The sequence below is a fragment of the Aptenodytes patagonicus genome, chromosome 7 (genome assembly GCF_965638725.1).
Source record: "Aptenodytes patagonicus chromosome 7, bAptPat1.pri.cur, whole genome shotgun sequence".
NCBI lineage: Eukaryota > Metazoa > Chordata > Aves > Sphenisciformes > Spheniscidae > Aptenodytes > Aptenodytes patagonicus.
The window spans coordinates 29,195,469-29,221,485 of record NC_134955.1 but is presented as its reverse complement, the minus strand read 5'-3'; the positions used below and the strand labels follow the sequence as shown (position 1 = coordinate 29,221,485).

General features: G+C 46.2%; 1 protein-coding gene across 2 annotated transcripts; it reads left to right on the top strand.

The window, feature by feature from the left end:
* Positions 1–3: 3 nt before the first annotated feature.
* CRY2 (cryptochrome circadian regulator 2) lies at positions 4–23,533 on the top strand. Of its 2 annotated transcripts, none has more exons than XM_076344591.1 (12): positions 4–201; positions 3,148–3,256; positions 6,770–6,912; positions 14,222–14,406; positions 15,744–15,832; positions 16,902–17,042; positions 17,536–17,847; positions 18,935–19,086; positions 19,222–19,424; positions 19,910–19,999; positions 20,524–20,662; positions 21,144–23,533. In XM_076344591.1, the coding sequence occupies exons 1-11, from the start codon at positions 14–16 to the stop codon at positions 20,658–20,660; spliced, it is 1,749 nt and encodes a 582-aa protein (XP_076200706.1). In that variant the 5' UTR covers positions 4–13; the 3' UTR covers positions 20,661–20,662; positions 21,144–23,533. The 2 variants fall into 2 exon arrangements, with proteins under 2 accessions (XP_076200706.1, XP_076200705.1); XM_076344590.1 differs by having other exon boundaries at positions 20,521–20,662.
* Positions 23,534–26,017: the final 2,484 nt, after the last annotated feature.

Genomic DNA, 26,017 nt, shown 5'->3' with positions numbered 1-26,017 from the left:
GCAGTCGGCAGCGATGGCGGCGGCCGCTCCGGTCCCGGCTCCGGCCCTTTGCCGCTCGGTCCATTGGTTCCGCCGCGGCCTTCGTCTCCACGACAATCCGGCGCTGCAGGAAGCGCTACGTGGCGCCGCGTCCTTCCGTTGCATCTATATCCTGGACCCCTGGTTCGCCGCTTCCTCCGCCGTGGGCATCAACCGCTGGCGGTGAGTGGGCTGAGGAGGCGCCGGGCCCTCAGGCCGCGGGTGGGCCCGTGGGTGGACCGGGCAGACTTCGGGACGCGCCAGGTGTGGGTAGGAGCGACGGGACTGGCGGTGGGGAGGGCTCCCGCGGCAGTGGGAGCGCTTTTAGGTGCAGCGGCTGGGCCGTGTCGGTCAGGCCGCCGCCGCAGCAGCGGGAGCAGCACACGCTGCCTCGTCCGGCCTGGCCCGCGTATTGCTCCCCCCGGTCCTCTCCGTGCAGCAGAGAGGTTGCCTTCCCCGGTTGGCCTCTCCACGGTTTTCACAGCGGTGTTGCCTGACTGTGTGGGAGAGCGCCTTGAACTTTATGTGATGTCGTTAGACTTTCTCCTTACAAGCTGGCTGAACGTACGACTGAGGGATGTTTCGCTTCAGGAACACTTTTTCCTGAATTCAGAGACGCGCAAAGAGCCCTCAGAGCTGTGTGACCACACCGCGCCTTCCCTCTGCCCTTCAGCTGCTGAGTGTGTGTAGGCCTGTGCGCACGCGGGCCTTCTTCCCATCCCCCAGATTTTTACGGAAATACACTTTGGCTGCTGCTAGGAAGGTAGAGATGAAGCTGTTTGCGCTCTTCCCCTCCCTACAAATGGAAGAATGTATGCGGTGAGTCGTGTCTGTGCAGAGAGCAAGACCTTATGTACTGGTAGCCAGTAACATTACATAACACTATTCTGTCAGGTCTCAGCTGCCTAAACATTTGGAAACCCAATCCAGGTAGGGATTCTTCTCTACAAGTCTCCCCTGCATACAAGCGAAGCAGATCTCCCCCTGCCCTCGCACTACCCCATCAAGGGGGTTCTGGACAGGACAGCCACCTGACTAAAAATCCTTTAAAGTACTCTTTGAAATGTCACGTGGCTGTGTGTGTAAGGTTAGGGAGACTGTAGTTGTAACTGATTGCCTCTGTTGTACACCTTCATCTTAGAGGAATGGGATAGCGTGGGTGATTTCTAAGCATTTCTAGAACCCACATCAGAGGATGGCTTAAACATCGTAAATGTGCAGAAATGACCACAATGTAGATGTGCAAATTACAGAAAATTGTGGATTCTGTTACTGCTTAGTATCCTAGGAGCCTGAAAAGATGTTTCAATAGACCAGACTTTCTACAGGCAGCAGCAGACAGAAATGCCTTTCACATGCTGCTGTTGTTGCTAACTGTCCTCATTTGGAAGAACCAAAGCAGTGCCCCCACAAGACTAGTTCCTGATCCATTCAATCCTTGTTTGTTTCAACCAATATTGTGGAGGGAGGGAAGCAGGTAGTGGTTTTATTTATGTTGTAGTCATGGAATATATGAGCAGGTGAAGTTTTTAAAAATAATGTTTTCTTGGAGGTGTGTACCTACTGCAGATGTCAGAAATTAGCACCACTGGCTGTTAGGCAAAAATGTATTAGCCAGTTACTTATATTTACCGGAGTTCCATTGGTTCCCATTGGGAACCTTGGCTTTGTTTTGCTATTTTTTTTAGTGCAATTACTTGTATTCAGAGTTCTGTGCTCCAAAAGCAAGTGTTTGTGTTTTATCTAGCTCCCAGAAATTTATCATGATGAAAATCCCTTATTATTTAACTGCACAGCGTGTGTGAGCCATATAGGACTAACCCTTGTTTAATTTTTAGATCACATTGGAACGCTGATATTCCTATTTAATAGATGGAAAGTGGGCTGGGGGTAGGGGAGTGGTTTGTTTAGATTACCCGGACCTGGTTCTGGGTCTTCTTGTACTGTGATACTGGGCCCTTCTTTCCATGAACCCCGAGTCCCTTTCTCCCTCAGGAAGTGCAGAGGGAGCTTGTTCTATCTCAAAGCTTGTGGTTCACGTTATGGGCAGTGCAGTTGAGGAGAGAGGAAGCACCCAGTTTGCAGGGCGATTGTAGCTTAGTTTTCCTATTAGCTGTGTGTGGTCTTAAGGGAGCTGATGCAGATACTCATGTCTTGCAGGTCACGCTGCAGAGTGGGCATGTAGGAACGAGGGAGAGGTAGAGGTTGGCAGGCTCACTTACAAAGGGTTGCAAGTTTGCCAGCAGTGCCATGTGCTGTCACAGAGATTAAAGTTTTAAAGCTGGTGTCTTTTACAGAGTTAGACAAAACGAAGTGAAGTTATGACGTAGATGGGGTGACGTGTGGCTGTGAAAGCAAAGATGATACGTTTGATGTTTTATAGCATAGTGGGGGATCAGTAAGACATGCGATTAAATGCAAAAAGCACTTAAATGCTTTTTTACAGTTTTGGGGTGGGAAGGAATACATTAATGTCTTGGCATGCTCTCGTCTTTGCATCTTCATGGTAGAAGATAAATTGCAGTTCTGTTTGCAGGTATTCTAAGTACAGATAGTTCTTGCCTTGGGAGATCTTGGTGCTCAGTCTATTGCTACTGATGAGCTATTTCTCTGCTGTGACATTGCCTATTTGTAGCCAGAACTGTAAAACTTGCACGGTTCTTGTTGTAATTCATTACCTTCCTTGGAGTAGTGTATCAACATCTTTCTACTTCGTATGCAAAATCCCTCCTGCCCCAGAACCCATGAAAGAATATACTGTAGTGAATTGTATGGTTTATGCTTTTCTCCATGTCGTAATGTGGAGAGAGCAGCTGGCAGGGGGTGCTGCCAGCTCTGAGAGAGAACATGGGAAGGGGGTTGCAGGAAGAAGAAAATCCTGGAAACCTCTTGCATCTGGACAAGCAGAACATGCATATGAATGGCTGGGAGCTGGCTGGTGCTGCAATCTCATAGCAGTTGGTAGACAGACCAGGGATGAATACGAATTCTTGTTTTCTGTTTCTTGTCCTAACTTTCAGTTTGATTTGGTGATGCAGGCTTGCTGGAATTCCATGCAAATTCTCCTCGTTTGTCTTTTAGCTGTAACCGGACTGACTGACAGTAACTGCTCTTGTTTCTTCTCTGCAGATTTCTGCTCCAATCTCTGGAAGATCTGGACAACAGTTTAAGGAAACTCAACTCTCGCTTGTTTGTTGTGCGAGGGCAGCCAACAGATGTCTTCCCAAGACTCTTTAAAGTAAGACAATAAAGTAATTTTCTGGAGCATAGTGAAGAAAAACTGATGTCCCGGTGCTATCCTTGTTTTCACTCACTAATGATTTGCTAGTTGTTGGAGATCTCCTTGGCTTCTCTTTAACTATAACTAATTCTTCACTATAACGAACTTCTCTTTAACTACAACTAACTTTAACTACTGTCCATAAGGGCCAGCTTGGGAGCCAGATACACTCTTGAACTCAGACTTGCGAAGAAATTTAGTAGTAGGTTGTAACCTAGTACCAGGTGCTTGAGCTTCTCTTTTTGGGTGGTGGTCTTTGCCTTTGTTTCTATAAGTCAAGCCTCCCAGGGTTGCACTGTAACACGCTGACTCCTCTGTGTTGAGAGCTTCTTCCCTACTGGCCATTTTCTTCCTGCAGCTTTTACTCAGGAAGACTGCTATGTCCGTACACCTTTACAGACAACTGAAAAAGCATATTGATCTGTATGTGAATTGCAAATAGGACTTTGTGTTAAAATTTCAAAATTTAGAAGGTTTTATGTTAGCTGACCTTCCTTTTCTTCTTCTGTTCAAGGCTGCAGTTCATTTAGCTCAGCAGCAGAATACAACTTGGGTCCAAGCTTCCTGCTAATGTACCATTTAGGATGGTGGAATATGCAGTGACCTCAGTGGTCGATGATGGATTAGTGGGATACGTTTCTAAAGTGATATGTCAGTGCTGCAGACTGTGAGAGAGACAGGGCCGGCAAGAGCATCTACTTGAATATCAAGGTTCCTCAAGCAGTATCATTCTTCTCTGTCCTGCTCTAAGATTATATTTCCCGTTGTCTTTGAAGCTTTTTGATGGTGTCTTTGCTAGAGTGACAAAGCTAAAGGAAAGAAACATGGTTCACGATAGTCTTATGAGTTGGGTTTGTCATGTGGACTGTACCTTACATACGGTTGACAGAACTAGCGTCCCCAAAGCCTGTTACAGACCAGCTGCTGAGAAGGAGGTAAACGTGAATCTATACCCTCCTGCTGCAAATGGTTCTGATGTGTATTTTCTGGAGGAGGGCAGTACTGGGGAGGGGAATCGGACTATGCAGGTCAGAAGGGGCACTGATACTTATTTTGGCCTCCGCATCTTAACACATGACACAAACTATGTGCTGCTTTTAGCCTTTTCAGAGTCTGGGTTATTTTTGTCTTTTGATCTGCAAATAAGTTCTGGCTAGTAGTAGTCCATGCCCTCCTTATTTTAGTTCAAGGTATTCACAGGATAATTAAAACTTTGTTGGAGAAAAATGTCCGCTTTGGTCAAAGAACAAAAAGTAGTTGGCAGAGTCTGAGGTTTGAGAGGTGGTTGTGGAATCAGCCAGACCTACTTTTTGCTGCAGTCTGTTTTGCCTGGGCAGGTGAGTTGATGAATATCTTAGATGTGCTGTAACAGAGCCAAAAAGAATGTGGGGTTTTTTTTGTGCTATTACATGGTAAACGTATGGCTTTCATGGGAATTCAGGCCTCTCCAGAGCTGCTGCACTGAACAGTGAATTAGCAGCAGCTCATGCCTTGCTGTCAGCTGTTGTGCAGAGGACAGTTACGTCACATGTGGTAATGCAACACTTGGACCTAATATAATTTCTGCTCTTGCTGCCAGCAGCTGAGATATGTTGTTGATAACAGTTGCTGCAAAGGCACTATTATGCATGGATATCGTGAGAAGTATACTTGTTAGCTCTGTGTTAACCTTTGCAGAGGTTTTTTGTCTCACTTCCTCTGAACAAACATCTGTAATTTTACCTCTTCTGTCAAAGAAAAGTGTGTCATTTGTTCACTGAAGTTTGCTCACAATCCCTTTGGTGTGTGTTTTTTTTCCCTACAGTTTTTCTTTGCTATAGGCTAGATACTAAGTCAGTCATGACTTTTCTTTTGTATATCTGCAGCAATTTATTGTCATACAGTTTACTGTTTTCTGGTTGGTTGTGCTCTGCTTCCTGTGTGCTACTGTAGCACATAGAGTGGTGGGCTTCTCAAAACTGTAGGAAATATCTGAATTTGAAGTTTTGTATTCTTACCTAAAATATCTGTTAGCCTTAAATGTTTTTTTATTCCATTCCTTTCTTTCAAGGCAGTAATGTATGTTTATTCAAGACCAAAGCCATCTTTTCCAAGCCTTCCAGCTGATACTGTCTTTCTTATAAAAGAAAAGAAAGGTTAAAATGAAGCTGTTAAATCACATAGGAGCAGGGCAGGGTCTGGAACACGTCTGTTTGCCCCCATATTGTCATGTTCTTATTTTGAAAAAGGACTGGAGGACCTCTCTTGAGATGTACATTCAGTGGTACATAACTGTTTTAGTTGTCTGTCTTTCCTAATATTAATTTTAGGATTTAATCTGAAAGTTTAGAAAAGAAGGGGGCTTGTACAGTTGTTTTCTGCTTCTAAATTCCCTTCCTCATCTTTGGTGTTATTTTTTAACGGTCTTTAGTGAACTAATCACATCTGTTCTTTGTGCTTTGTTTCTGGTTCCGAGGTAGAAAAGACTGTCCTGTATATACAGAGGTGACTTAAACTGTTCCACTTGGAGAATTTGGTTCACACCTTAGTTGTGTGAGGGGTTTTTTAAGTGTCTCTATAGATTTCTGGCTGTGTTTGACTAAAGTGTTTGCTAAACAAATCTGTGGGCTGCTGCTCTGCTTGATGGATGTCTCAGGAGGGTCGCTGTGGAAACCATTAAACCTCTTCTCATAGGATTCATTTTCTGAGGAAAACTAGGACATAGTCTTTGAGAGCAAACTGTGCTCTGGAAAAGCCTGGAAGAGGCTGAATGCTATTTCATAAGGCCTATTCCATGTAATCTGTGTGAAGATACAGAATAGGTGCATGGCACAACTAGCATGAAATAACTCTCCAAAGGCAGGACTTTAATTTAAATCTGAATTGCAGTATCATACTCTTATTGTGCTGACCAGAAAGGTTCACTCAGTTGCCATCCTTTGTCCTGCGTTTCCCACTAACTTGTTTTTTGCTGTTTGGGTTGGACATTGGGCCTCTATTATGTGATGGCTTTAAAGAAGACATTGGAAAAAACTTAGAGTGTATTGGTTTTACTTAATGATAGTCTCCACATAAAAATACGGGGTTTTGACCAGAACTTGTATTGAAAGAGTTCTCCGAAATGCTTTCTCTGCAAATGCTGGAACGGGATGGTAGGGTTACTTTTGGACAGCATGTGTAGCCAAACAAGGTGGTGTTAGGTTTGGGGACTGAGCTGTAACCTAAGAACATTAGCAGTGAAGAACTCAAACCTCCTCTTACGTGTTTTAAACCTAACATATAGGAATTTGCATAGCAGATGCGATGTTTGCTAGAGCTGATAAAATTGTTGATTCTTTGGTTATCTTGACTCCAGACTGCTGTTCCTCACAGGAACCTTGTCTAAGCTTCCAGGACTTAACACTGGCCAGGGATTCTGACATCCTTGTTCGTAATTGCACTGGTTAGAAAGAGTCTTCTGTTTGACAGTTGTGTGTATTGTGTTTCTTGCAGGAATGGGGAGTCACTCGTCTCACCTTCGAATACGACTCAGAGCCGTTTGGTAAGGAGAGGGATGCAGCTATCGTCAAACTGGCCAAGGAGGCTGGCGTGGAGGTGGTGATAGAGAACTCCCACACCCTCTATGACCTGGACAGGTACGGGGAGAGCAAGGGCAGAGGTGCTGCCTGGGCTAGGCTGGGATTATCGTGTCTGGAAAGACTTCAGTCTCCTCCATTACGTTGATCGCTATACGTTCATCGCTGTCATCCTGTGTGAGTCTAGAAGGTGTCAACAGGATTACTCTGCGCACTCGCACTTTTGATTAGAGCACGTCAAAGTGCTGACAATGGCATGAATGTACAGAAAGGTGTTGCCTCAAGCTTATTAAATTGTACTTGACAGTCATTTAAGTTGCTCAGCTGTGTCCTATTGATTGCTCTCCTTGAGCATGTCCTCACTGCATGGACTGCTTTTTTTGCTTCATTGTAATAAAGATAGTTGAGTTGTTGTCTCAAACGGGTTATGAAAGCAGGGCTTTTAACTGATGGATGTGCTAGGACAGCTGGAAGAAGTAAAACAAGGTAGATTGGGGCAAACTTGCCTTATTCTAAAACCTGAATGCCTTGTCTTTGTTGTGTATTTGCTATGGGGGAGCCTTTCCTTTATGTTGAGTTTTATATATTTACTTATATATATAATCTCCATATATATGAGATCTCCTTAAATAGTGGAGACAGTCTTTCAGCTAAGACTCAAAGGTATGCTTGATTTCAACCATGTTTCAGTATTATTCTTATAGGTTGCTTGCTTTTTTTTTCGCCCTTTTATTTTTTTCGGATGACTTGTGCCAGTAATGCTGAGTGTAGATTTCCTCCTATAAATCTTTAGCATCCATAATTTCCTATGGGAAGGAGCTTTGCAGTGTGGGAATGTTTGTCTTTGGAGTGAGGAGGATTCTTCTTGAACCTGTCTCGTGAGCAGACACTGCTTTCTAATTTTTGCATTAGAAGAGACCATGAATACTTATATGAATACATCCTCACCCCTTCAATGTCAATGTCCTTCACGTCCTTCCTCATGTCATCTTTGTCTTTTCCAAGGTGGAGAGTCCTAGTTTACTTAAGTTTTCAGGTGGAATCTGTTCCATATCTCTTCTAAGTTTGTCACCTTTCTTTATACTTCTGGCTATTCCTAGAGATGGAGAGCAGTGGTGAAAACTGTAGCTAGTGTTCAAAATGCGGGAGCGACTTGGATTTGTATAGTGCTATAATGTTTCCTGTCTTCTAATAGTCGCTAGCATTCTTTTTGCTTTTTCTGAGTGCTGCTAAGCACTAAACTGATGTCTCGGGGCTTTCTTCCAGAATGATCATAGCTATTTGAGAGGCTGCTACTATAAAAGTAAGTTTAAGATTGCATAGCCATGCATATGGAGAAACAACATGACCAACACTGCATTTCATCTGATATTTTTGTCAGCTGGTCATGTGGTGTATAGGGAAATTTATAAGTTGCCTTTCATTTTTAGCTATCCCAGATAGCTTCTTGCGTCATAAACTTTATCATCATGCTCTTTTTTTGTCCCTTCCCAGATAATTTATGAATAATGTTGAGCAGCACAAGCCCTAGCTCAGCTCTGTGTAGGATTTCTCCTCCTGTTGAAAAAATGGATTCCTACTCTGTCCTGTATCTCAAAGAATTTTCTGTCTGCAGGGATCTTTTCCTTTATCCCAATTTATCTTGGTTTCTTTAAAAAATTTCAGTAAGGGATCTAGTCAGATGGCTTCTGAAAATCCAGGTATAGTATATCAACTGCATCTCCCTTGCCCCAGGCTCAAATGTCACTAATAGATTTTGAGGCACAACTTCCCTTTACCAAGGCCAAATTAACCCTCCAAGCATATTGCATATACCCATGCATTCACTGATTCCATTAGTATTTTCTACCCGTCTGCCTAATGCACATATCAGGCTTTCTATTCTGTCATCCCTTTGATGCCTTTGAAATGCTTTTTAAATCTGGAGTCATATTTGCCTTTTTTTTCCTCATAGTATTAGGGCAGTTTTAAGGCAAGCATTACATGCAGCAGCTATTAGTTTGGGTATTTCTTGATGTCCTTTACAACTCCAGGGTAAATGGTCCTGGCAAGCTGGTGCTGTTCAAGCATAGCTTTGTTTTGTGGCATTTCTTCCTGACCTCCCAGTCTGTGACATCTCCTGATACATTTCCTTAAAGAGATTCAGAGGGGCAGCCTCCCCAAATACCTCCATAGTGAACACACGTGCAAAACTAAATGCATGATTCTTTGCTGTGGTGTTACAGTCTCTGCTTTTTTTTATGACTTGATCGCCTCTTGGCCCTATAAATATCCTGGAGTGTCTGTAAAGGGATTTTTTTTTTTTTTTTTTTTTTTTTTTTTTTTACTATATGCTTTTTTTTAAAAAGGTTTCTCAAACTTTCATTTAGGTTGGGAGGTGCAAGGAGGCTGCTTTTGTGGCTTTTAATTTCACCTACCAATTTGGGTTTTTTCTGTCTTTATTTTGCCTTCATTTTTCTGAAGGATTTTGCCTTCTATTATCTTTGATGCTATTCTTTAATTGTTTTGACTTTTGTGATCTTTCTGAAATCTTTTTTGATGGTTTGTGTGCATTTGTTGAATTTCTTTTTTCCCCAACGTCATCTTCAAATCACCTCTGTGTTGCCTGTCAGTGTTTTATGTCTCAGCTTGTTCTTTTTGCTTAGCACGCTTCCTTATTTTTATGCGTTTCTCTTCTTGAAATAAAAACCATTATGGTATTGTTGCTCCTGGAAGGATGTTAAATTGATGCATGCCAAAGTCACAGTTAGAGCAGGCAAGTGATAACTAACATTTTCAGCTATACCTTAGCGCTGCCTAAGACCAAATCATGAATTGCCTTTCCTTGTGGGTTCCTGATCAACTGTTCCATGGAGCAGTCATTTATGGCAACTAGAAAATTGATTTTTGGCAGGTGGTGGGGTGTCACAGCTACCCAGTCTGCGTGGAGGCAGTTGAAGTCTCCAGTTACTCTGACATTTCCTGGTTCTTGGCATCTCTGAGTCAGTTTCTCAGCAGGTGGTAATACAGTTCTAATACTGTATTTCTCCTGGAAGCCTCTCTGAGTATATCGCCCTCCAGTCGTGTTACCCGGTCTTTTGACTCATGGTATGTGTTGTCCCTCTGCTCAGCCTACTGTTTTTCCTGCATAATTAGTAACCTGGTGGTAGTGTCCTACTTCTCATCTTTCTTTAATCAAGTTTCCGACAAGATTGTCAGGCCTGGTTTTGAACAATTTAGACTAATCTTTCCTTCTACATAAATGATTTCAGCAGTCCTTCTCTTGTCCCCTGCAGCGTATTCCCAGTACCACCACCACCAGCTCCTTTTAAACATTTACAAAGAGCCTGTTCAGTTAACTTGTGAATTTGACCAGTTCTACTCAGTAGGAAGATTACAGTATGCTCCTTGTTGGCACTGCCAGCATAGCTCTGTGATTATCAGAGCATCTTTCCCCTCCTCTCTCCCAAAACAAGGAGAGGGCTGTAGAAAATCAGCATCAGTGCTGGAAAATACTCCTAAGAAAATCTAGGAATTCCCAGTCAAGATTAGCAATGTTCAGATTGTAAAGTCAGACAGAAAAGATAATATCTAGGGTATCATCTTAGCCTGCTCAAAGCCTTTACTTGACAATTATTCTGTCTGACAACTTCCAGGTGACAGGTTGTTTTGTGCTTCTCTGGATCTGCCTGTTCTCTCCTCCTTAGGATCTAAATCCTTTGTAGTCTGCTTGCTGACTGTCAGCATTGTGGTTTCTGTAATCCCAGGCAGGCTTGGATTATTCAGGGGGATTGGTTTAGGTCAGAAAAGAACATTGTGAGCTTGTATGTTTGTAGCATGCATCAGGGGCAGCTTTTCCTCAAATACTCTAGCCTAAGGCTAAAATGATAGTTAAATGTGCTTTAATAGGAGCACATACTAACTTAAAGGAACCAAGCACTGGGGAGGCGCGCATACCTTAGTGGTTCTGCAATTCATAATTACGCTGTGCCAAAAAAGTGGTTTATTTCCATCTAAGAAGGTTAAGTCAAACTTCTGCCTGCCAGATCCTGTTATCCTTGTCTGTCTTGCATGGTGCTCTGGTGCCAGGTGTTTTCCCCCTGCGCTGATACTTAGCCTGTCATCGAGTCACTTCTTCATCTTTCATATGCTTGTGTGTATGATTCTGCAGAAGTTGAATTGTTCGTACTTTGTCCAGCGTCTGTTGCGTGGAATATCTGTTGGTTATCTCTCCATCTCCTCTTTGAATCTGTAGAAATACCCCCTGTCTCATGTACGCGTAGCCCTACACGAGCTCTCTGGAGCGAGGATTTAGATCAGAGCAGTTGCATAAGCTGGCGAGGCTTACTAAATAGTCTGTGTGAATTGGTAGTGGGGTGCGTTGTTGAGCAGCCTGCTTGCCGAGTGCTAGCAGACAGCTCTTCCTTGTGCAAGGAAGCAGGGAGGAGCACATTTGATCCCTTGCCAGAAACGGGCCCTATCATTTGCAAGCGAGTTGAGGTGTCAGGTTTTTGAGGCGAGGAGCTTTCACTAGCTCGGTAGCCATCCTGCTGGGGCACTGCTGTGGAGATGTGAGTCAGAAGCTGACACCTGTGGGGATGTGCATTCGAAGTCTGCACACTCTGCTGTCACAGGTGACTGACTGTAGGATACCTTATAATCCTAGCAGCACCAGAACTATGTTTGGTCAGGTTTTGGTTGCCTGCTTTCTTGAGGTAAAGTGTGACTGTGTGACTGACAGTCAAAAAGACCCTCATAGCTTCCGGCATCAAGGTACTACTCTCAGGTAGCGCTGGGCAGTGTATTGTTAGTCTGGTAGCAGAGCCATTTTTATGTGTGCTCACTAACACCAGAAACGTTAGGTTTTGTATGATGAATACAGTGATTCTGCTCTTCTCTCTTCTGCTTCAAGAAAACTGGAAGAGTAACTGCCACTTGTAGTCCGAGAGTTGCGCTGGGGGAGACGGATGATATGGGAGCATTAAATCCTGGGGAGGGTCCTCCCTTTTTCTGTCATCGGGGAAAGTCCTGTGAGATTGTGCTGCCTGGGTTAGGATAGTAGGAGGAAGGAAAGGACTCCTGCTTGGGGGGCTTCCTGTACAAATCTTTGTACAGAAGGCTGAACAGCACTACAATATCCAGTATGTATCGTATAATATCCAATATTGTACAATACCCAATATTTGATACTTCTTTTTATGGCAGTATTGTGAAAGGATCAACTTTTGTTGCATAATGCCAGTGTCAGGTGCTGTGAAATGTGCAAATTGTCCTAGTCCTATCTCTTAAAGATTTGTGTCCCAGATCCAATAACTGTCTGTTTAGGAATTTAGGAGCTGTACTAGGTAACTTCACTCATATTCACGTTCTTGAGGATGTCAAACACAGACACTAGCATCCACCTGCAAGTCACAGCGATTTGCTTCAAGTAGCTGTCTGTTCACAGAAGTTTTAGCTGTGGATCTGGGATGTGGTATAATAGCGTGGATCTCAGGCTGAGCTGCAGCCTCAGCAGATCTGTGGAAGAGGACTGAAACAAGAGGCAGTGTTAAAGAACTGGCTTCCCCGCCCCCATCCCAAGCACCTCAGGGCAAACACCGTGCAGCTTTGTCACATTTTTGCTTCCAAGCACTGAACTACTCTGGAAACAAGCGAGACTCTCTAGAGTGCTGTAACTGGAAATGCCTCGCTTCTCTTCCAGCGGCAATGATGATTTTCTGGGGATCTCTGTGAACTGATGGGCTTGTTTGGGGGGCCCCAGTGCTCAGAGCAAGTCGCAGAGAAGATTGTGGTGGGTAGTATTCATGAGAGTTCATGATCTCTTACTGTCCCTGGGGTGGTACACAGAGACAGCTGGTTGAAAAGTGCTTGCATGAAAGCAGAGGAGATGTTTTCTGGTATGAAGGTACAGGACAGAATATGTTGCCTGTAAGGCTCCCCTCAATACACTTTCTTGGAGGGGTGGCCGAGTGTGCTGTGCCCGCGCTGTGATCATGTTTATAGCCTCGCACTAAAAGTTTAGTGGTTTGCGCTCTGTGCACATCCTGATTGCCCTTCCTCCCCTGTCCTGTTCATTAGTGTCTTTTTCTCCCAATGTTTACAAGCAGAAAAACGGGAAGGAACTGCGGGAGGCTTCATTTTTAACCTTTGCAACTGTGCTGCCTGTTTTAAAGGCTCCCCTTCCCTCGGCTGGCAGTGCGGAGGAGGCCTGGGCTCCTGCTCGGCGCCTGGCCTAGATGGAGGCGGCCGCAGCGGGAGGCGCGGTGCGGGGACGGCTTCCCCCGTTGCCGCCGCGCAGGAGCGTGGGGAAGCTGGGTCACTGCGGAGCACACGTGAGGAAGGGCTCAGGGCTGGGGAAGGCCCTGGGCCGGCATGTCGCTCCTCCTCGCTACACGTGCGGCTTCGGGGGAGGAGAAGGCACATGGCGTCTGCCGAAACACTCTGCTTTAAGCCCAGCCCCTTGCATAAGCTGTTGACTGTAATGGGTGGGGGAGGCTGCTCTGCTGCAGCTCCTGTGTGAGCTGTGGGGTTGGCTGCCTCAACTTTATGTAATGCTGGCGATCCCTGTGCTGTCTGCTTTGCTGTTAACTCCTTCCTCTCCGTGCGGGAGAGGGGGTTAAAATGGCATCTTTCACCCTGGGGAAGCTTACCTGGCCCAGAAGCCCAGGGGGCTTCTCAAAGCTCTCTGTCCCAGGAAAAATAAGACTGCATGGCCCTAGCAGGCTGTGGATGCTTAGTGAAGTAGAGGAATGGGGAACCGTGGCTGTCTTTTCCGTAGCATGATCTGACACAGGTGAATAGCACGAGATAGGTCTACTCGTGACCTTATGGCGTGGGGGAGGATGGCGATTTCTCTGATCACGGGGAGAGAGGAATGACAAAAACTGGAATTTGTCTCATCTGAGATAGGTGGAGGAGGGGTCACTAACAGGCTGGGACTTTTTCTGTCAGATGGGGTGAAAGTAAGGTCAGAATCGGGTTAGGATATCACAAGGCATCAGGGGAAGAGATGCAGGTCTGGGATTTGCCATCTTGGGGAGGCAGAAAGGCAGTAATCAGATTGAGATTTCATACAGGGGTCTGATGAGGAGCTCTGGGAGAGAGATGTGACGCTAAGCCCGATTCAGCTGGAGCTGTTTTGGTTTTTTTCCCATGGACATGAATTAGTATGTGGGGTTTTGTTTTCTGGTGTGTTTTGGGGTTTTGTTTGTTTGTTTTTAATACCCCTTTGAGGGATGCATCAAGTGGAAGGTAGGTCTATGAGGATTTCTGTATCCAAAGTGAAAGGCTATCCTGAGCAGTGATAGTGGGATGCAGTTTGGCTGTCATTGTGTTGTGTCTTTTGTGATAGCGAGGCTGTGTTGTTTCACCTTGCTTATTTTGTCTCCAGAATAATTGAGCTGAATGGCCACAAGCCACCCCTCACCTACAAGCGCTTCCAGGCCATCATTAGCCGTATGGAGCTCCCAAAGAAGCCAGTGAGCACTGTAATGAGCCAGCAGATGGAGACATGTAAAGTGGACATCCAGGAGAACCATGACGACGTGTATGGGGTCCCGTCCCTGGAAGAGCTGGGTATGTGTCGAGAATGAAGGCAAGGGTTAACTGCCAGCTGAAAGGGGATCTAGTGAAACTGTTTATGATGGCTGGCATGTGCCCAGGACAGCTCCAGTGTTCTCATCTGACCTGAGCTGCCTCTAGCCATAGAAGCAGCCTAATGTTTTCAGCGAGTGCTGGACCTCATGAAAATAGACTGCTGTCCCTTGCACTACTGTCGATGCACAGCGTCCCCTTTAGCATTGCTCTGAAATGCTCTGTGTCTGTCCATCTCTCCTCTGTTATACTGAGCATGTAACCACTGTATCAGTGTCTCATGTCCTCGCCAGCTGCTTTCCTCCTACTGCCATCTCTGACACGTTGTGTAACAGACCTGAAGAGGTAAACTAACTGTGTACCAGGCTTAGATAATTTCATTCATTTATTGCCCAGCAGCACCAATTTGGGAGCTTAGCAAGACAAAAGATACTACGGAAACTTCTTTCACTCATCCTGCTATGTCTTATGGTCCTGTATTTTTCTTGGAGAAGGAGGAATAATAGAGAGCTGAGGCATGAGGAATGCAAGGCCTACATCAGGGAAGTGAGTCTAAATGCAAGGGAAGAACGGATTAATGCAGAATACTGTCTGCGTGTGTGTGACTGGAGGCTCCATACTAACTTTACAGGAGTATCAACTTGTGTACCTTAAGGCACAGTTTCAGCAGTCATGTAAAAGCGGAGGGCTTCACAACAGGAGTATCGTAAGGGTTGCAGTCCCGGATAGATCTGCTTCCTTTATTGCCTGGCCTAATGCAAGACAGCCTGCAACCTTACACGGCTCTGCTTGCTGCCAGGGGAGGCTCCCCTGTCAGCCCAGAGCAGTGCACGGCAACTGCATTGTTACTTCCCCTTTTGCATCAGTTCTTCAGCACTAATCCAGTGCCTTCCCCAGCACCCACTTTCAGCAGAATAGGAGCCTCACCAGGAGCAGCCAGGCTCTCTAGTGAGCTGCTGGTGTCCATGGCAAGGTACTTTGTAAGGCAGAGCTGTGGAGCAGATGTTCCTTTGCCAGCTGCTCTGGCCTTTGGAGCAGAGCCCTGTGGGTAGTGCTGACACGTAAGAGAGAGTGCTGGCGGTGGGAAGAGTCCCCAGAAGGCTGCCTGAAGCATTGCAAGGAGAGGTCCTTGTAGTGCAGTGTCATGAGCAGGCTCTCCCCACGTTCCACATGATTTGCCTGCTGTAGAAGGACTACAGCAGCAAGTAAGCCATGTTAGGTAACTACAGTATTTAGTGTCTTGCTGTTACTAATGCTTAATCCCATCTATACCCTTTGTCTAGGCGTGGCTTCAAATCTTACAAAGTTCTTTCCCTCAGGCTTTCCTACGGATGGTCTTGCCCCTGCAGTTTGGCAAGGAGGGGAGACAGAAGCCTTGGCGCGGCTGGATAAACACTTGGAAAGAAAGGTAACCCCTGTTATTTAAGTGGCGATTCCTGCAGGCTGTGCTTCCAAACGAAAAAAGTTGAGCGTTGGCCATTGCTCTATTTTCTTGCTCTTCCTAGCAACGGTTGCAGCATTCACCTCTGGAAGGGGTGTTTGGTGGTGTTGGAGTACTCCTGTGACCTTGGGTTGTGTGTGGAGCAGAGAGCTCCTGGGCTTCCTCAGACCCAAAGAAGTAGAGCTGTATACAAATTATGCTGGTGTTTGAAGCACATACGATTCTTTCCCTTGTTTCTACCCCTCAGTTTCCTTTAGAGGAGTGCAAACTTGGAAACTTCCATGTAAGTTGCTCAGTCCCTCCTGCACAATGCACACCATCTCATTTTGTCTTTAGCTAAGGTATTGGTGCGAGTACATGCTCATAAAAGAATGCCTTCCCCTTGTACATCAGCCTGTTAATATGTTGTCTCACTGGCTGGCATTCCTTGAGCCCCTTGCTGAAATGCTCAATTTTTTTCTATGGGGCACGAGTTCTTGATTATAGTGCACAAGGCAAACAATTTCAGAGTAATGAAAGATGACCCAGCTGCGGGGGCATGACTCAATTTTAACCAGTTTGTGTCTTTTTAATGCTGGGTGGTTTGGTGGCAGTTGTAGAGATCAAAGCATAAATTCTTGTGCTGAAGAGGGAATAAACTGTCAACATAGTACTCCACAAAAAGGTCTGAATTTCCCCAATTTTCTTGTTTAGTGTGTGAAATGAGATAGACGTACCTGGACATAAACAATTGCGTTAGTTTGTGTCCCTAGGAGCTCTCAGGGTTATTAGCTCCTGCATGCAAAGCAAATTTAGTCCTTTTCTTGGCAAGAATGACTACCTGGTTTAAATCCCGCAGCGAAGATTTTGTATTTCTTGAATAGGATGTGGAGGTTGGGATTGCCCACTTGAGATGTCTCCCAGCAGTGGTTGGAGGTGAATAGAAGAGACTCTGCTGTCAGACCCAAGTGGCCTCACCACCTGCACAGATGCCTGCCCTTAGCAGTGTCCCACAAATTTGGGGTTTTTCTGGCTCATTTCTCTTTAATATGTCTAGGCATGGGTTGCAAATTACGAAAGACCAAGGATGAACGCCAATTCGTTGCTGGCCAGCCCTACAGGACTCAGTCCCTACCTGCGTTTTGGCTGCTTGTCCTGCCGCTTGTTTTACTATCGTCTCTGGGAGCTGTATAAGAAGGTAAGACAAAAGGTTCATCTGGAGAGCAGGCTGGTTTTGAGCGTAGCATGATGCTGGTTCCCAGACAGTGTGCCAGAACAGCTGCAAAAGTTACTGTTGCCTCACTTGTGTTTCACTCTTGGGCTAAGCTTGTTGCTACTGCAGAAGAGGCTCTTGGGTGAGGAAAAGTGATTCTCCTGTATATAGTCAAGAAAACCTTAAATCTGCCGGTATCCTGTTCTTCAACCTGGGCTCCTGTGTAGAGCCACGTAGAGCTTTTTGCTGTTAGTTTTGGGTCGTTCAAGTCTCTTGTCAGTGTACTGAGTGAGCTAAAAGCAGCACTATCTTTACTACCTGGGGTTTCTGGTGAAGGATGATCTGGAACTGAGCTCCTTTATGGCAGTTGTCAGTAATTGACTTGGGAATTGTGTATAAATGCATGGGTGGCTTACAGATCAGCTTAATGACGCCAGTCCTCCTCTGCTTGTGAATACCCTTGTTTCCCCCTCCACAGGTAAAGCGGAACAGTATGCCCCCGCTCTCTCTGTATGGACAGCTTCTGTGGCGGGAGTTTTTCTACACAGCAGCCACAAACAACCCAAAGTTTGATCGTATGGAGGGGAACCCCATCTGCATCCAAATCCCCTGGGACAAGAACCCTGAAGCCTTGGCAAAGTGGGCAGAGGGCAAGACAGGCTTCCCTTGGATCGATGCAATCATGACCCAACTGAGACAGGAAGGGTGGATCCACCATCTGGCCAGGCACGCGGTGGCCTGCTTCCTGACCAGGGGTGACCTCTGGATCAGCTGGGAGTCAGGAGTCAGGGTGAGTCTGGCATTTCCAGAGGCTTGCAGGGGGCCATAAGGAAAACAGTCTCCCTGGCACTTGCTGCAAGGATGGGTACACAGGTATGGCTTTTGCTTCACGTGTAAAAGTTGCGTGGAAGAGAGGATTTGCTAGCGGGCTCTTGGCCTGCCAGCAGCCTGACGTCTTTCTGCCTTCTAGCGTGAGGCTCTGACAGTATCAAGAGTCTCCAGTAACCATAACTAAATGTTAGTGGGACCCACTGGTAAATATGGACTGGGGTTTTGGGGGCCTTTTTTTTTTTTTTTTTTAAAAGTTCTCTCAGTCTGACTGTTTTCTTTGCAAGTTCAATGTCACTTTATAACTGGACCTTTTTCCTCATTGTATAGTCCATCACCATGCTGGTCAGGGAATGTTCCATGACTCTGAAATCTGAGTCTAGAGTCTCTCAAGGAAAGAGGTAAAAGACCCTCCTCTTAGGTTCAAGCTGTCTGTCCCTTCAGATGGCCCATCTGGTGTACCTATTGCCCTACACAAAAAGTGGAGTCAGGGGCATCTTGTCACAAAGCTGACAAAGCAGAACATAGCTGAAAGTGCGTCATAGGGTCAGATGCTAAAAGGGCAGCATCTGTGCGTGGATGTGAACAAGTTACTGCTGAAACCTGTCCGCCTCTCAGTGGCAGTGTGCTCTGGACTTTCTTGTGTGCTCTGGGGTTCTTCCTTCTTGATTTGGTGCTTGTTCTTCTGTGCAGCATCTGCCTGCTTCCCACAGTTGGTGCTTTGCACTTGTTACGCCTCCCAGGTTAGGATCAATACCTAAGGCTTGCTGCAACACTAGGTAGTGATTTAGTCTGTAGCTGCGTGAGAGATAAGCCAGCATTTTATCAGCATGAGCAGACAGTGCCTCCCTACGTGAAAGCATCAGGAAGTGAGATATATTGACCAGCCAACTGGCTTCAGCCAGCAGATCACCTCCTTGCTGCTGCTCTGGTTTCTAGGAGCTGTTCTCACAGCTCAGTGCCTGCCATTTGAAATAACACCTTGGGTCCTCCTGCCACAAAGTCCTGCCTGGGGAAGCTCTCACTGCCTTTTCCTCCAATTGCTGCAGGTATTTGATGAACTGTTGCTGGATGCAGATTTCAGCGTAAATGCAGGCAGCTGGATGTGGCTTTCATGCAGTGCGTTCTTCCAGCAGTTCTTCCACTGTTACTGCCCCGTGGGCTTTGGACGTCGCACAGACCCCAGTGGTGACTACATTAAGTAAGTGATGTGCCTGGAGCTTCTTTCTTGCTTGATCTGTGAGCCTAAGCTGTTCAGTAGCTGACAGGTGCATGGTAAACGCTGCATTGCTGCACTTGTAAGTGGTGTTTGTGCATTTTTTTACTTGTGTTGCAGGAGGTATCTGCCCAAACTAAAGGGCTTCCCCTCACGATATATCTACGAACCATGGAATGCCCCAGAGTCTGTGCAGAAGGCAGCCAAGTGCATCATTGGGGTGGACTACCCCAAACCTATGGTGAACCATGCGGAGACCAGCCGATTGAACATCGAACGCATGAAGCAGATCTACCAGCAGCTGTCGCGCTATAGGGGGCTCTGTAAGTACCAACAATTGCAAAAGATTGTGTCTTTAATAGGAGATGAAATGGTGGGAGGAGGGGTCATGATTTAAAATAGAAAGCACTTGTCTCTCTGGCCAGTCCTTGCAAGACGAAGCAGGCCCTGCCAAAGCTGCTGAATCAGCTTCCAGGGAGAGCTCTGTTGAGCTCTTGGACAGCTAAGAGTGGAGTTCGATTAGTTTTGAGAGCTGGTGATGGCACGGCACCATCCATATGCCACCAATGGTCCAGTCTTCACTTTGGAAAAAAATCTAGGCAAAACATCCTAAATATGAATGGATATATGTAGCACACTGCTACAGTGTCTGTCTGTGGCCAACACTGGGTGAGCACAGCTCTGAACTCATCCTGCTTTGGGATATGGATATTCTGGTTGGTGATCACTAAGGTGTTTCCACGTGAAAGGCTTCTGCCACCCCAGATGTTTTTTGTTCCTTAACTATCGTCCTCTTGCCTTTCTGTAGGTTTACTGGCATCAGTCCCTTCATGTGTGGAAGATCTCAGTGGCCCAGTTGCAGACTCAGCTTCAGGGCAGGGCTGCAGCACCGGTACAGGTGAGTTGGAGCTATTTGTGTGCTTCTGAGATAGCCTTTAAGTCGATATGAAACTATGAGCAGGAGAGAGAGATCCTTTTCTAATAAGAGGAGGGTGTGTAGCTAGGAAAACATAAATCCCAGTCACCTTCCTTTAGGCTTTCTTCAGAAGTCCCTAGTGAGCCTTCGTTCCTAAAAGGGCTGAAGGATAGGAGTTCATTAAAGTGAATCTTTTCTTGCCTATATGGGATCGTATGCAGCCACTTCAGGGAGAAGTGCAGATCACTGTAGGGCTAATCAGGTATAATTAAGCTGTCCTCTGTCAAAGGAGGATACTTTTGTATTTGTTCTGGGGGACTTAATTATTCTCTTTTTAACAAAGTTTTTTCAGAAGTTTTCAAGGAGTCTGTGGCAACATCTCTCTGTGCTTGTGCACTGCATATTCTTCTTTCTCCCAGCTCTGTAGCAGGTTAGGCTAGGGTGCATTTGTGAGGAGATCTAAAGGCAGGGGAAATGTTGCAGTGACTCTTCTTCCCCTACAGCAGTGAGGCTGTCGCAAGCAGACCAGGCTTCTCCAAAGCGCAAACATGAGGGAGCAGAAGAGCTGTGCACTGAAGAACTGTACAAACGAGCCAAAGTGACATGTCTCCCCGCTCCAGAGATCCCTGGCAAGAGTTTATGATTGTGAGTAGTCCCTAGTGTGATCTGGCCTAAACTACCTTCTTCTGGCAGCTAGCAAGGCTCAATCTTTTGCTCCCTGCATTTTAATGAACAAAATGGACTTGCTTGTGGAGGGAGGTGGCTCCTAACTGTAGTTCCATAGCGCCGTAATTTGGCAGAAGTCTGCCCTCTGGTTGTTTTGCTTTTGCCTGACAAGCTGTTAACTCAGTTGTCCAGCAGAGAGCAGTATCTTGTTACTAGAGTAATCACAGAGCACAGTTCCTAGGTTTGCTCTAATGAGGCTGCTTCTCCTTCCACAAAGTGGGTTTGCAGCCAGGTTTGCCCGTGTGGTGAGGGTGCGGGCTAGAGGAAGGGAGCAAGCAGGTCCAGGCATCTGCCTGAAATGCTCCAGATCCCAGGAGGGAAGATCTGGTCACATGTTCTGTCAACTTTTCAGTACGAGGGAGAGGTCAAGGCAAATTCTCTCTTTTGCTTTCTCCTACAGCCAGCAACAGGCACCTTGCACGTGAAGAGTGAGAGTGCTGAAGAGGTGACCAGAGGAGGAGGAGGGACTGCTGCCACAGAGGGACTGGAACTTGTGATCTGCAACAGAAAATCTGGGGTCTCGTCTAAATGTGTAATTCCAATAGCTGCCACGAAAGGGCACTGCATTACTTGCGCTTGGGAGTATTTGGCTTTCTGGTCTCCAAAGAGTCAACTATGTTTCTTCTCAGCCATGCCCAAAATCTGCCCACATTTAAGGGGGCAGGAGCCTTCTGTCAACTTGTTCACTCCCAGATGTGTCTTTCTCTTCTGACAATGGCTCAGTGCATGTGACTTGATGCAGTGATGTAGGGAGCAGCATCTGGGCATCTCAGAAATAGTGAATGTCCTTTCTCATCACTAGTACTAGGCAGTGAGGTGCACTGATTACTTCAAATTACGGTAGGAGTTGAGAAGGAAGCTGCTACAATGTCAAAAATAGAGTACTCATCCTACAAGAGAACAGGAGAATCTCAGTATTTCTTTCGTTAGACTAGACTGACGGGGATGTAAATGCTTTCTGAGTAAATGAAGGTGGTACTCATGTGGGATGGAAACGAAATGAAGGACAACTGTAGCAAAGAACAGAGATACAAACTGTCTGTACACTTGAAGGCACTTAAAACTTTCCCTGCAGAAGAATCTCACTGCTGTAAGGTGAGCCATAGTGCTGTTGCCTGGAACGGGCAGCTTCAGCATAGTTTGACATCTGGTGGGGGGGGACTCTGAAAGAAGGAGGAATTCTTCAGAGAATAAGATCATGCCTTGATATGAATAAAGCAGTCTCCCAGAAGCTTGCTGGTCCAAATAAGGGAGCTACACCTGGGCCCTGCACTTTACAGCATTTCCTTCCCTGAGTGAGAGCTCTCTCAAATGGAGTGACCGGTGTCTGGTGTGTAGCCTGTGGAGTGCCTCATACTGATAGGGGATGTATTACACATCAGCTCCTTAAAGTGAGTCTTCCTTGGGCTCGGTCCGTTGTCCATTCTGTGTGGATGTTTGCTCTTTCCTGTATTGGCATCTGTGTTTCGAGTTTCTACACAGTATACTCCTGTACCTCATACCCTGCACACTGCTCCTTCTTGCCATTTGCATTCACACTGGTGCTTTGTAGTCTAGCAGGACAATTGTGTAGCTTTCCTGGCTCTTAACCATACACTCCTTGGCCTGCTCCTGCTACATGTTGTTTCAACACGGTGCTGGCAGAGTGCCTCTGCTTGCCTTCCCACCTAAGAGGGCAAGTGCTGCAGAAGAGGCTCTCTTTTGGCGGTTTTCAAGAGGGATTAGATGGAGTAGCTAATCCTGTGCAATGGGCTGCTGTTGGCACTGTTTTCATTTGCTGTCCAAAACCTTTCATCCCTGCCTGGCACAGATAGTGTGGGACTATATGTGAGCTTATGCAACTAGCGGCTTGGGGAGCACAGGAGTTGTCTCCCGCTCCAGGATAATCAGATTCTGTTTTGGAGCCCATGTTTGAACCCAGAGCAATGGGGCTGCGAATAGAAACTGACTCAAATGTATCTGGGAAACCTGGAGTGGTTGAATTCGGTCTGTGAGTTAATTTATTGAATAGCTGAATAACCGTTCCTTCCCACTCATCTCTCTGGGGCATTGGCCCTAGATTACTTTTCCCAAGCAAATCCATTGGGCAGACTGACCAAGTAAACAAGAGTCACTGCCCTTACTTTCTTCTAAACTGCAATCCATAGAGTCTGCCTGGTGGATAACCCAGTAATCAACAGGTTTTGTGTCCTTCAGTCTGACCCAGTTACTCCCACTGTCTTAAGGGTAGGAAGGTATAAAGAATACGAGACCCTTTCCCCCATCCCCGTCTTCTGCTGCAGAGAGAAGAAAGGGGAAAGACGTGCACTTTGTACATTTGGATTACAGAAATTGTGGCTTGTGTCATTTGGAGAGTTTCATGTTTAGGCAATGGTCTGTAAATATGTCGTCTTCTTTTTTTTTTTTTTTTTATAAATGTCTTTAACCCTCTCTTTGCTGTCATCCAAATTATTTCGTTTGGTAAGTGGCATTTTTGGGGCTGGATCCATGGGGGTAAGGAACCAAAGGGAGGAGAGGCAAAATCTCCTAAGTGATCTCTTAGAAGGCTTTGTGGGTGAGGAAGAAATCACATTTGCAAGGCTTCTGTCAGTGCCTGTGATGTGGATGGTGGCACCTGGAAGAGCTGCAGTTTGGGTAGTAGAACTGGGAAGGACACAGAGAGACACAAAGCCAACCAAAGATACAGGAAAAACTTCCTGCAAGAAACCTGTTAAGTAGGCTGAGATTCATCCACTCTGATCTTTTCCCAGTTGAAACAATAAAGGTGTGTGAAACTGTGTTGTCAACGAGTAGGGGATGATTTTTCATTGTTTTCTGTAATGTTTAGGATTGGGCGTGTTCGATTAAACTACAAGATGGCAGATTGAACAAGGCTGCACCTTCCTCAGTTTTCGTGGTAAGCTCTTCCTTAGTTTGTGGGTGCTAACAATTTGACTGAGTTCAAAAAGGCTTGACCAGTTCATGGGGAAAGAAAAAGCCATCAGTAACCATTAGTGAAGATACCACGGAGGATTGCTGGAGGCTGAGATAAAGGAAGCATCATTAAATGGATGCCAGTTTGAGGATTTCTGTTTCCTGGGATAACGACTGTTTTCTGTGTCTCGGGGCTAGGTGGCAATACCTGATCTGGTACAGGCACCCCCAAAGCAGGCATAGTGTGAGCTCTTTGCCTGGGAAGAGGGAGCAGTTTGGTTTTGATGCTGTGAGAGCAGTGGCTTTCAGGATGTTCCACAGGGTGGTGTGGAGGCTCCTTTCAACTGAGAGGGTGGGCGCTGGGGCAGAGAAGTGCTACAGAGTTATGAACAATATGATCATTGTTCAACATGAGTCTCCTGTCAGTGACTGAGCCTTTTCTCTTGCAGTTCTTCAGCTAAGTCATGAACTGATACTAAATACGCCATGACTTAGCAGTCTAGTAACTAGCTAGGATGCAGTTGGAGTAAAGTTCTGCTTGTGCATTATGCCATCCTCCTCAGTGCTCCTGTGTAGACCCAGTTACTGGAACCTTCGCAGAATTATATGAGGTACATTATTTTCTTAGTAACCAGCAAGATTTTAGGAATCGCAAGTAGCCTTGAAATTTCTCATCCAGGTTTGGCAACGGGGCTGATCTAGAACAGAAGTTGCTGAAACTTAGCCTTGGTTGGGTATGTTCAGATACCACCAGTCCGAACACCAGCTAAGTGATTATTACAAACAATCAAACAAAGCCAAGACATAATTTTAAAACGTTTTGCATATATAAGCATTTAAAATTTGGAGCCTAATTTGTTTGGCAAGTTTGAAACGCAAAAGGCAGTTTTTGAAGATGCAAATTAGGGTGTTTCAAAGAGGTGCTGGAGATAAAAGGGCGTCCGGTCTACAGGGAGGGAAACGTGTACAGTGTGTTGGTTAACTGAGTGAGGGTGTGGTCAAGGTTCATGCTATTGTTGAGTTCTCTTGTCTCCAGCGACGACCTTGTGGGCTTGAGGAAGTAACACTTCAATGCTTGAAGTGGCTCGTACATGACAAAAACCTTTTGAAAAGAGCAGCCTGTGCCTTAGAAGATGAAGAGCCAGGATGACTGCAAGCTCAGTCCAGCTTTCTCTATCCAGAGTGTAATAATGTAAATTAAACCTGGCGAGGTCAGGTTTGAGGCTCCTTCTCTGTGCTGGCCAGAACATCTGTTCTCCCTGTCAAAGGAATGATGGTGATGTGGCTAAGGATGGAACTGGCTAACCTTGGATTTCTAGCAGAGGGTGATTGCCTGCTCCATGTGCTGGTGGCTGGGGAAATTCAGTTCCCCCATGTCTCGTCTGTCTGCACAAAGAAGGAGCTGGAGTGGCTTCCGGCAGGGTTGGCTGAAAGGTTTGAAAGTAGAAAACACACCTGGATGTGAAGGGATGGGAGCCAGAGCTGTGGCCGTTGGAGCAGAGGGGAAACTGGAGTAGTGAGAAGGATGGCTTATGGAAAGAGAGCAGATGCTAGTCTGGTGTTACAACTGCATCTAGGGGGAGATCAGGTGGTTCAGCTCAGGGAGAGAAGCCGGAAAACCTCTCTCAGCACATCACCTTTCCTCAGGTTTAACTTACGGCTGAGAACAGTTGCTCTGAAGTGAACCTGATGGTCAACTGGACAATTTGAAAGAGACAAAAAAGACAGCAGATGCCTTGTGAGCAGAGACACTGGCTAGGACTGAAGTATAGTCTCTGTTTTGCAGGACATGTACGTGTACATCTCTCTGGGAGCCCTCTCCCAGAAGCCGTGGGCTCTACCATGTATATAAGGAGATAGATGTGACCGGCAGTAGTGCAGCCAGAAAGACCAAAGTGGGTCTCCTGCCAGGCCGGCCTGAGCCAGGCCTGGGATGAAGGGTCTGATGGCCAGACTGGGGGGAGCTCTTGGTGCTTGGCTTCCCAGAACGACATGAGACGTGCTGGTGGTGGTCTGGCTGCAGGAGGAGGAGGCAGCCTTACCTTCTGCCCCAGGTCAGAGGCCAAACCACAGCCATGCTGCAGAGGAATCATGTTTTGGTAGCTGGGGTTTATACTTTAAGATGGAGCTGTGTCAAAGCTCCCCAGTCCCTGAATGGATGCTGGTGAGTCTCTTGGGTCCTGCATGTAAGACCATTCAGTCTGTGCATCCAGATTGCAAAGGGGACACCTAGTCCCCCTTGGGAGGCTGCTCCGGAGGTACTTGTGTGTGGTGACCCTGTGGGTGTGTGCTTGTTTCCACGGTGGCCCAGGAGTAACGTCTCTTTCGAGTTTGTCTGGCAGGAGATCAGGACTCTCGAGT